The sequence below is a fragment of the Filicampus tigris genome, chromosome 10 (genome assembly GCF_054856515.1).
Source record: "Filicampus tigris isolate MCC_2025a chromosome 10, RoL_Ftig_1.0, whole genome shotgun sequence".
Lineage (NCBI taxonomy): Eukaryota > Metazoa > Chordata > Actinopteri > Syngnathiformes > Syngnathidae > Filicampus > Filicampus tigris.
In genome coordinates this window covers 16,582,686-16,594,846 of record NC_141226.1, presented here as the reverse complement: position 1 = coordinate 16,594,846, position 12,161 = coordinate 16,582,686, and the positions used below count along the sequence as shown (strand labels likewise).

General features: G+C 41.6%; 1 protein-coding gene across 1 annotated transcript in view; it reads left to right on the top strand.

Moving 5' to 3' along the window:
• Positions 1–3,456: 3,456 nt before the first annotated feature.
• Positions 3,457–12,161, top strand: part of LOC147141066 (zinc finger protein 521-like) — a 136,431-nt gene continuing 127,726 nt past the window's right edge. The window contains exons 1-2 of the mRNA XM_086043850.1: positions 3,457–3,755; positions 4,397–4,440. Coding sequence (XP_085899976.1) covers positions 4,401–4,440 — 40 coding nt within the window. The 5' untranslated portion in view covers positions 3,457–3,755; positions 4,397–4,400. The remainder of the gene's footprint in view (positions 3,756–4,396; positions 4,441–12,161) is intronic.

The following is a 12,161-nucleotide window of genomic DNA, read 5'->3' as shown; positions in this document are numbered from 1 at the left end:
GGGGAACTTTGAGGGGAAGCGTTGTTGGGATTGAAGCGTTAAGGCGGCTGAGACCTCCTGACAGAATCCCAGCGCCGACAAATAGACCTTTCATATATGCGTGTTTACCAAGTTTACTGTAGTTTGTGAGGCCTTTGAACGGAGCAAAGCGCCTCACGTCAATCCCTGTCACGCTTTGTCTTATTGATCTTTTGGTTTGTGTGGCAACGTGTGGGTGGGGTGTGTGTGCGTGTGTGTTGGTAGGGGGGCTCATTTGAGAAGCAAAGGGTGCAGATTAAATAAAGGATGAAAATTGAGCATGTAAAATGAGGGCTTTCCAGGTGTATGTAGGTCACAAGTCCCTCTTTAATGCTAGTTTTAAGCAGGATGCGCACAAACCGATTTGAACATCTTCACCGATGTTGAAAACGTGAGCGACCCCTCAGATGATGAAGAAAAATAATCACGTGTGCTTCTTGTTTTTATGTGTGGTGGACTCAATATCTCCTAAATCAGGTGTCTTTTGTATTTCCAAGACTAACCTGTGAGTGGCAGTATGGTGCCACAGGGCATCCAGACTAGCAAAATACAAAGAAGAGGAAGCAGAAGAAATTAAGATGCCTGTTAGCTGGTTTCGAGGCAGGCGCGGAGCCACGGGTGGGCCTGGGTGTGTACAAGCCCACCCAGATTGACACACTGCCCACCCAGTGAGATTCATGAAATATATACTTTAAAATTTTTTGTAAATTATTATTAATCTCCGAAGGACCAAACTGTGTTTTTACATACATTTTTTAATTTCTTTCTGCTATTTGGATCTTATTGAAACCTAATTAGAAGAAAAACTAAGCATCGTCTTTTTGTTTTTTGTATTGAATTGTACTGTATTTTGTATACTGTATTTTGACTGTAGTATGCAATACTCTTCTGAGACCACAAGATGGCAGTGTAAGTGCCCACATATGTGTCCAAAACACCCACAGTTCCACGGTGCACACGCTTGTCGACACAAGAGCTAGAAAGTGTTGTCCACATATGTGGCCACTAAGCCTGAGGAGGTTAAATCATTTTTGAATTTGTGTTTCCTTGTGTGTGTGTTTTTTTATTTTTTATTTTATTGAATATTAAGAATGGCATAATTGTGGTTGTCTAAGGAAGATCTGAACTTCATATTATTCAGTTTGTCATTTTATTTGAATATACGACATCGGGACAGGAGGATTGTGCTCAGTGAGAGTAATATTCAGGCCCACCCATTAGCCACGTTCTGGCTCCGACCCTGTTTTGAGGTCATGTTTAATTCTAGTTTGCTCACACTATCACACTGTCATCGTATTTATCCACGCCCACTGAAAAAAATGTAACACGGCTGATGTTATATTTGGATTGCCGAGTGAGTGCGTGTGTGGGTGGAACTTCCATCTTTTGCGGTCCACAGCGAAATTTATTGCTTGGTTGAGGAGACAACAAGTTAATTTTTTATTTTTTTTATTTTTGCTTTTATGGCCAACAGTAACCATTTGTTGTCTCAAATAAAGTGGCACTTCAATACTTTACAGTAATTCCACACTCCATCACGGTTTTGAGTTCACACTCCCACTATTTGGAAGATTTTTCTTTTTTGGTACAGTTGGTAAATCTATTTTATACTGACTTTTGTTTATTTTGGGTGTAATTCCACTATTGACTACTAGGTGCTATTTAATTTGACATTGCAAATTTGAAAGAAGAATGATAACAGGAAGTATTTCAGGTCAGCCTAGTTTTTGCTGAAGGTTATTTTAGGTCAACCCTCTTCAATCTTGTTTTTTATGTCTACAAAAAGCAACGGCTATAGGGTCATTTTTATAAAGTCCATCTTTATAACAAGTGAAACCCTGTAAAAAGTTGCAAAACAGTTAACCCGCATTGCCCCTAATACATGATAAACATTTTTGGGGATCATTACACCACATTTTTAAAATCTATTTAGTATGTGCGGGTATGTGTAATTTAAGGACCCCCATCATAATTTTTCTATTTCTTTGCTTTCTGCTAGCACTTGTGTGTACTGTAGTGTCTATACAGTAGAAACTCAAAATTGAAATGTTGGGATACCCTATAGAAGAGAGACAGTTTAATTATGTACTCACATCATTAATTTTAACTGTTGACTTTTATGGTGTGTGTTTTGCTTTTACAAAGTCAGATTGCTCTGAACTAAAGGCCATCAAACAGTGCTGCTATTTTCCATCCAACGCATTAGACTGGAACAAAAAATCTGATAAAGGCTTAGTCGCCACCAATAATTTTTTAAATGTAAAAGATCGTACAGATTTTAGATTCAGTTCGGCTAAGTGTCCAAACGATTGCTCTCCATGAATTCTGCCTAGCAACAAGAGGCCCTGCAAACTTTGTAGGTCGTGTCGTATCTTAATTGTATGGTATATATCGCATCCCATTGTATCTAAGTGTACCCAGTTGCATCTATCTGGATCACACTTTAGTATTGTCTCTGCGTTTTCACTCAATCGTGTTCCCCTAACATATTACCTGCTCTGAAAAACTTGGAAAAGTCCAAAACTCACATGGTCCACACGAAGTTGCATCATTCAGGTCCTCAGCAGGCCACGGGAAGGCCAAAAGTAAGTTCACAAACGTATTTTTCTCTATATTTGATGATCAACAATGAGGAGTGGTTCAAATCTTGGCACAGTTTAGTTACCTAAATTATTTTTGGGGGATGTTCTTTCTTTACTTTTAAAATACATTTTTTGTTGACTCACTGTAATGTTTTAGTATCAAATTGTTATTATCATGGATGTGAATATATTTCATGCTAATTCTACACTGAAAACTCAAACTTGTTAAATGAGGACTTTCCATACAGTAAGACAGCGACATAAAAAGTAACATTGCCTATAGATGGGCCAATCGGCTTTGTGCAGATCTTCACAATACACATTTTGATTAGTCAATGTATTATCAGATTTAAAGTTGAGGGGAAAAAGCACAAAATTTAGAAACATTTTGAATTACAAAAAGCAAACAGCAACTATTTGGTTAAATGGCCTGCATACTCTGTCTGTCTGTCTATCTATCTATCTATCTATCTATCTATCTATCTATCTATCTATCTATCTATCTATCTATCTATCTATCTATCTATCTATCTATCTATCTATCTATCTATCTATCTATCTATCTATCTATCTATCTATCTATCTATCCATCTATGAAAATGAGAATCATCAAAACCAAAAAAATACAATGTCGTGTTATGAGATTACACCATGCATTTAAAGCTATAAAAGTTTATGTGTGGGGGGGAAAAGTGTATGACTGTGTGCGTGCATGAATGAAGGTAAATGTGTCTTTCTTCTTCCACCAGAAGGGGGACCAGTCTGTCTGCCGTACAGGCTGATCGACGGACGGAGTGTCCGCCGTCGGCCTGCAGGAAGAGGCGACGCCAGCCAGCCAGCCAGCCAGCCAGCCAGCCAGCCAGCTAGTCAGCCAGGCCCATTTTGTGGGGCTGGGAGCGCGACTCCGGATCCGGGGACCGATGTGAATCCAGGCGTCCACATCTTGCGGCGCTCCCTCGGATTTTAATCATGCCTCTCTGTCTGTGTGTGAGTGCAGGCAGGCTGACAATGATTTCCTCAGTGATTACGTACAGAGCGAGTCCCTGCGGGGTAGGGGCCCCCTCTGGAGCCATCCTGATGGCTTTGGGGGCCTTGCTTCCATTTTCCATTATTATGTGGACTACCGGAGCGACAGCGCAGTCCAAGACCTTGCAGGTTTGTGATGAGGAGGGAGCTTCCATCTTCTCTCTGCTTCTTCATCCTCCTTTTAAGAGCAATTTAGACATAGACTCGGAGCACATCCGCGCACCTAATTCTACATTAGCTCTACTCCTCTGACGCGCGACTACTTTTCGTGTGCTTAGCTGGATATCCCCCCAAAAGTCTTATTTAGTCGTTTTTTTTTCTTTTTTTTTTTACGGAAGGGTGTTTTGTTTTGTTGCACGTTTTTTTCTTTTGCACTCTCATAACGGAGAGGTGTTTTCCACCACCGCGGATTATTATGATGACGGTGGCGGGGGGCGAGAAAAGAAGCAAATATTGCGCTTTTTATTCCTGAGCGTGCACACGCGTGACATTTTCACGGGGAATGGCAGCACGTGACGGAACCACCACCAGTTCCAGCACCACCAGAGCCACATTCTCGCACTTTTCCCGGGGAAATTGGACCTTTTAAAAACACGTCTTGTCTACCTGCTCATCACAAAAACAAGAAATTCCACTCCTCCAGATAAAACGCTTAGCGTCGCGCGCCGGTGATGGTAGCGAGACAGCCGCGGTCGAGCCCACGCGCATTTCGAGACGTTTTTGCCACTGAGCCGTTTTACGCACATTGTCAACTTCAACGTTTTGTGTAGGATCATGTCGCGCCGCAAGCAAGCGAAGCCAAGATCCCTCAAAGGTAAGCTGGCTCTCCAAACATTTATTTCCTCTTATTCTTTTGAACAACAACAACAACAGCAGCACCAGCAGGGCGAAACGCTGAAATGTGCTGTATCGTGGACGCATTTCTGCTTGGTGGATATGTTTTTGCGCATGGAAAAATCGTTTTGGACCGGTTCGTTGAGGGCGGGTTTGTGTGTGTGTGCGTGTGCGTGCGCGCGCCCGCGCCCGCGCATACACGCAAACATCTGGAGCCATGCTTAACCAGACAACTTTAAGTAAAGGAATGGCGTGCACGGCAGTCACGTGACCAAAGTAAAGCAAGAATAAGGATGAAAGTGACTTTTTGTATGTATGCGTGTATGTGAGACAAAAAGTTGGGCACATGGTAGAAAATAACTTTAAAGGTTCAACTTTTTTGTACATGTTCAGTGTCTTGCGTGTGTTGGCAATGTGGTCAGAATGCATGCATCCATGCGTATTTTGGTAAAGTGGAGCTCTAGTTCATTGATCTGGCAGCCATTGTATTTTGCTCAGCACACCATATTGTATTCCACAATTTTGTGATCATGCATCGGACCCTTCCCCACTTTTTCCACATCTCCTCGGAAGTCTTCATCACAAAGGAATGCTCTGCAGTACACAGTATAGTGCATAGTGCATAGCAGCCACCATTTGCAATCGATACACCCAAGTCGTCTTCGATTCTTAGATGTCCTATTTTCCCTCTCACACTGCAGCCATTTGTTTTTTTGTTTTTTGTCTTTGTCACTTGTGTGCAATGCCGCCTGCTACATGCTACAAGTGTGTGGTGCACAACATCTGTTCCGACTAGTGTGCATGAGCGAGAGAGAGAGAGCGCGAGTGAGCAAATCAGTATGCAAATGAAGCCAGTTTGTTTTGTTATCGTCATGAAGCGAAATCGGCATTTGCTCGACTTTTACGTCTACATTCCGACCGGCTGCTGCCACTCGGGCCGAAAGAAAGCAGGACGTCATAGATATTTCCTTCTTTCTTTTTTAAAAAAAACAAGGGGGGAACCAGATGTTATTTACTGCTCTTTGTCTGTGTGGCTCCTCTGGGAAGGGGGGCTACACTTATACAGATGTCCACAATAACTTTCCTTGTCATTCCGTCTGCCTTCCTATTGTTCAGAGAGGAAGCGTCGTCATCTCCTCTCTGTCTTTCGAAAATGTATTTTTGCCCGCAAGAGCGTTTTCGCCTGCAGTCTGACTTTTTTCTATGCCGAAAGAACTCTTTACCACGCTTTAGGGCTGGGGTCTCCAACGTGGTGCCCACCAACGATTACATGAGTAGCCCGTGGTCCTGTCTTAAAAATAACTGACTAGTGATGGGACATTGTGATTTTTCTAGGTTGTAGTTATTGTGAGAAATCATTAACACGATCAGCGTATTCTCATAAATGAATAGCAGAGACTACACAGATCTGATCCTCTGGATCGGATCTGCAGATATTTAGCATTTTGTGCAAAATCGGCGATCGGATGTAATGTCAAAATTTACCGATTGACGACATTAGGAAATAATATGGTTACTTTGGGGGGGGGGGTGTCTGGTCCCCCCCCCCATTTTACGTGAATTGAATGTTTATCAACGTTTTGGGGACATTTTTTAGGGTTTGCAGTAATCGTTATCATTTTATCCCACTGCATTTAATGGGTGTCAATTATACGCAAATTTTGGCTATTCGCGGGCCGGGCCGCTCCCTTGTGAAATGCGGGGTTCGACTGTAGTAAATAAACAAGTTGTTTAAATAGATTGGATAGATTGGTCCATCTTCTGATCGGTGATCGCTTACCGTTTTTTTAAAACTCTCTGATCGGTGGTCAGATCCAAAATCCTGATCGTGTATTGATATCGTTCATTATTAATAGCATGTTGTTATCCTTTCGGCTTTTCCCCTCATAATATTATTCAAAGATCATTTGAGCAAATGTGTTATTTCATCAATGCCTATGGAACTGGTAGCCCTTTGTGCATTAATCAGTATCCAAGAAGTAGCTTTCACTTTCAAAAAGGTAGATGAGCCCGGCTTTAGGGGATGTAAACAGAGGTTAGGTTCGATGACAAGCAAATGCGGTTGTTTTGTATTATTTCATTTCGCCGTCTCGTCAGTGTTGGCTGCTTGAGGGAGTCCAAGTCTGCTTTTGGTCCCATCGAGGAGAAAAAAAAAAAAAAGAAAAAAGGGGTGGGGGGGGCAACAATGCAGCTCCCGTTTCAATTAAGTACGCGAGACAGACCGGGCTACGTTATTGCTTGGGGGAATAAAAAACGGAGCAAGGCGACGACGTACGTCATCGGCTTATATGCAAAGGCTTCAACACTAGGCGGTAGTTGTTACTCAAATCTGTGTGACTCCGTGTTGTCCTGATGTGCAAGGTCGAAAACCCGCACGCGACGACTGCCACGTCGCCTGTCCCGACAGCACACTTCTTGAATAAAGAACGTCAGCCAGCCTGGATGTTTTCATTCGACGCACAGACCGCACTCTCAAGGCCCTCGGCACTGACGTGTTTATTGGCGGAGGAGCCGAGTTTCCACGTCGGCCATGTGCATATATAAATATATTTTCCGCGCCATTTGCTTGTAGAGTGCAACGCTTGTCCTGAAATCGGTCCTGTGTCATGTCGGCCTTCAATATTTCATGTTGTGGAGGAGCTGCAATTAGTCTACATGGGTGAACTTTGGGTAGTATGTGAAGTTGATTGAGTCTTCATGTATGGATTGAAGACTTTCAGGGATTTTGTAGAGGTGCATTTCAGTTCCTCCAAAGCTTTGCGACTGCAGCTGTAATTCAAAGATGAATGCCAACGAAATGTGACAAATTGAATGAATTGTAGCATAAGATGAGTTTTAGCATCAATCTGCTCTGTTTTTTGCAGTGATTGCATCACAATCTGCTTGTTTGTTTTTCCGGGCTGTTGACCATTAATGGACCATCGCATAACACTCATTAACACGTCTGTAATATGACACAAAAATACGGTTAGTACAAAAATACACACACCCAAAAAGTTTTTCAATGTATAGTGATGGTATTTTCTCTCAAATTTTTCCAAACTGGATTAAAAAATAAAAACTTAAAAGCATGCAATTTTTTGGGTTGTAAATTTTTACATTGCAATTCCCACCTTGTATCATTTAGATCAGGGGTGCCCAAGCCTGATCCTCGAGAGCCCCGATCCAGCCTTGTTTTAGATGTTTCAACTCCAACGCACCTGATTCAAATGATCAGGATTGTTATCAGGCTTGAATCAGGTGTATTATTGATTAGAAACATTAACATGTTTCTAATGTGACAAAAACAGAGGATTAGTACAGAATTAGGTTGAACTTTTTTGGGGGCGGCATGGCTCAGTGGTAGAGTGGTCGTTGGCCAACCCAGAGGTTGTGGGTTCGATACCCGGCCATTGTGACCCCCGTTGAAGTGTCCTTGAGCAAGATGCTGAGCCCCCAGTTGCTCCTGATGCTGCGCCACCAGTAGGCAAATGTCAATTCAGTGTGAAGCGCTTTGAGTGCCTTAATAGGTGGAAAAGCGCTGTACAAGTGAAAGACCATTTACCATAAAATGTCAAGAAAAAACGAAAGATGGTTGATACATGCCTTTCTATTGGCAGTGGTGCATTTTCCCCCCTCAAATTTAACAAATCTTAAAATGTTGAATTTTTTAAACAACCATAGCCGTATACAAAATCAGACTTACGAAAATCGAGGGTTAAAAAATTTATTAATTTAATTAATCACATTAAAAAAGTCACAACATAACACAATGAAACACCAAAACAATGGCGATAAAATAGCGATGAGATTTTTCTCCAATTTAACCCCTTTGATTTTTTTTCTGTGATTAATCAAATTCAGTAAAAAGCTCTCCTTTAAAATTAGCATTCAAATCATTATATTGCAAATTTCCAATGTTATTCTCACCTTGGATTATCAGCTCCATCCATCCTATCAGGGATTCATCTTTTTGTCCTCCAAGGGTTGCGTGACCACGCCCCTTTTCACAACGTTGACCCTGCTAAAAAAAAAGACTGTTGAATTAGCGATAGCATTTTAAGGCAAAGTTGCGCTCCATTTCCATCGTGGTTGCATCAGATTGGGCCGTCTTCCGGGCTGTTCGCTGTTAATGGACCATGACATAACACCCATTAACACATTTCTAATGTGACACCAAAATATGGTTAGGATTATCATTAAGGAAAATTATGATGGAGCCGTTGGTTTAAAGAAGAAAAAAAAAAAAAATCCCATTAGCACGGCTGTCAGCGCGCTTGACACGCGGCTGAGGCGTGCCGGACGGGAGCGTCGCGGGAGCTGGCCGATATCTCCTCTTATTTCACGCCGTGTGTCTGTCTTGTTGTCATGGATCGTCTGATCGCCAGACAGTGATTGATTCCCCACCGTTTTCCCTTTTAAAAAACCAAATGAGATGTTGCTTGGCTTATTTGCATCGTCTGACTTTACTTCCACACTGCTACATTTGCAATAATTGCGCCATGCTGTTAATGAATCCTCCCTTCTATATATAAATGAAGGATTACAGACATTATGCAACGTGATTAACATGCTGCTCCATTGCAAATTATTTATGACACTAATCATCAGTTCAAATAATGCTCATTAAGAAAGTTAGTCATGTGTGTGTGTCCTCCACCCGCCTCCTCCCGGGCCTAATTGAAGAGGGTTGACCTGCGGACCCCCAGCTAAATTGAGTTGTAGTCCCCGTGGCGAGCGTCTCCTTCGCGGTCAGTCAGGGCGGATTACAGCGCCATTGTGCTCGCCAGCGGATCGTCCGGGCGGCTTGTAACCAAGCGGATGAGTCACGCATATCCGGGAAGACACACGCACACACGTAAAGGAAGGAGCGTGCACGGGCAGGTGCTCAAAGTTGAAAAAGGGACATACTTTATCTTTTATTACTGTAGAAATAATTTAAATATAACGTAGGCAAAATGCTAATTTGGGGCCATTCGATACAAATAAGTATATGGCTGGTAGAGTTTGTATGGTTTTATATGGCACAGTGTATTAAAGCAGCACTGGGCAAGAATTCGACCTTAAAAAGTTTTCACAACTATTTTGATGAAACATTGACTTACAAGTAGTTGAATGGGACTTTCGTCAAAAAAATACAAATGTCCTGAATTGCTTTACGGCATACTCACTTCCTCCTTTCGCTATAAGGACGGAAAGTTGATTCGAACGTCTAAGCGCTATTACTGATATCATGGCAGAAGCCCCAAAACAAACAAGAAAGCAAAAGTATTGTTTGAACAAAATTAGATTCATTACTTCATCACTATTCATCTTTCACACAGCCACTGGAAATAGAAATATAATTCAGTCCAACTTGCAGGCCAGCGAGAACTCAGGATTTCACAACATTACGCGCTGGCGCGCATGGGAGATGCGGTTGACTTTTGTCAAAACACTACCGCTTTTGTCCACATGGTGCCGTCATAATCAACAAAAACTGACATGACACAGTGTTGTGTTAAAGGGATTGTCCCGGCTGGGATGGTCCATTTTTCACTAACAAACTCAATTTATGATTATTGTTTTTTGTTTTTTTCTTTAATTCGGAAATTGATTTTAGTTTGCATTTCCGATCTTCCCGACTTTGTTTTGGAGAAATCAATAAATAACTACTTTCAAAACGCCCCTTTGTAGTTAGCAAGTTAGCCACGCCCCCTCCCTCTTCCCATGTCTTGGTGGGAGTCATGGGACAGTATTTGTTAATATTTTTCAAAATCATACCATAATTATTTCCAAAAATAGCAATCAAGCAGCACCAAAATGTATGCGGACATCGCTACTTAGGCCCACTTCACCCTCTGAAAATATCGCAGGATTAGCCTCGCCATAGCTGACTTATAAGTGAATGATGAAATGAGGAGTTTGCATGCAGTAATTATCTCATGCCAGATTTACTTTCTTTGATAAGTCCCCAAGATATGAACACGATACGTTCCGAGAGGCTTTTCATGAGCTGAATTGTTCATAGGTTCTGTATTAAATTTCAATCTATAATGGTTAGCTTGACTTATTTTTTATCCAAAAGTGAGATGCTCTAAATGGCCACACTCGACTGCAAGGTCTTCTTACCATTCTAAAATAATTTCGGACCACTAACCTTGATTGTATCAGTGGCCCAACGTTAATTGCTGCCCGGACAGCAAAATTGTGTTAGCCTGTTAAATGTCTTATAAATTTTAGTACCACTAAATGTCAGAAAAATCCTACCTTTCGCCACCAAATTTCATATACACATTCCTACTCTTGTCCACTTCAACCTGTAAAAATAAAAAAAAAAGATCAACACAACATTTTCAATTTTGTGGAAGTGATAGTGTTTTTTCCTCATAGAAACTCACATTTAATGTTAATAAAATCCAAAATATTGAATAAAAATTTTAAAAAAGACAAAAAATGATTTTTTTACATATCGAAATAAAAATACCAATATGTGCATCCTCAATTGCCGAAATGCGAGTATAAGAAGCACATGCAAAATTTATTTTATTTTATTTTTTTATTTGGTGGGAAAAGTGGCCTATGTCCAGGCACCCATACCCCTCTTCTGCACGTCCCTGCTTCAAGGCATCCACGTGATACGCAGCAGGATTGTATGTGATGGACTACCAAAATTTGTCATTGTCTACTTTTTCGAAACATTTGCCGCATATTGTGTACATTTGTCAGTTTGTCCGCGCACAATTAACTCATTCCTAAAAAGCAAAGCATCCCGTCTGGGGGATTGTCACTCACAGGAAAATGACAGTTACTTTCCATTCATTCCTGTGTGCGGGTGTGTGTGTGTGTGTGTGTGTGTGTGTGTGTACAGTATGTGGCCGCTATGTTAATTAGTGGCCTTTAATGCTGCAACACTTGTTGTGGGATTAGACGTTTGTTTTTGTTGCATTACCCACCCCTTGGTTTGCACTTTGATAATCAAAGGACAACAGTCCCGTCTGGGTTTGTATCAACAAAAGCTCCCCCCCCCTCTCTCCTTAACAGTCTTAATACTACATTGTACCTTGTCAAACATTAATTAACTGATAGCAGTGATTCTGTCGCCGCACGGCTGCATGACATGTCCGCTCCGTGTCGTTATGAGATAAGCTTTCGGAACGTGTTCATTAAAACTGTCCACTCGTGTTTGCCTTCGCTGTCCGACGACGGCCCATTACCTGACAGTGCACCTTCATTCAGTCCCGCAGCAGCACACTTTAGTTCACGTCACTTCAATAAAATGGAGAGCAGGGTACAGTGAACAGCCACTTTATAGTCGTTCATCGTTTGTACCCGGCACATTTTTAAGCAATGTTTAAGTGCAGACGGTCAAAAACCTATGCTGTAGTCCACAACAGGACACACGTGATTGTTGCTCACACAGAGCAGAGATAATATAGCTACAGTAGTTGTTGTATGCTATTTCTTTATATGTGTAGCTTTTCTGTGTCGTGAGTCGCCTGTAGTTTGAAGTTGTAATATCAATATTCACCACTAGATGGCAGATACGGCTTGGTTGCGCTTAGACTGGGTCTTATGCTTCCCAATACGACAATGTGAGTAGACCTAATGTTTTTTTTGCAGATTTGGAAAGATATGCAGGACGATAATAGTTGATTTTTGGGAGGTCCTTGAATTTGAACTGGATACAAAAATCACAGTATATAGTTATTTTGTTGATTGCTTCAAACGCTTTGTTGTTGG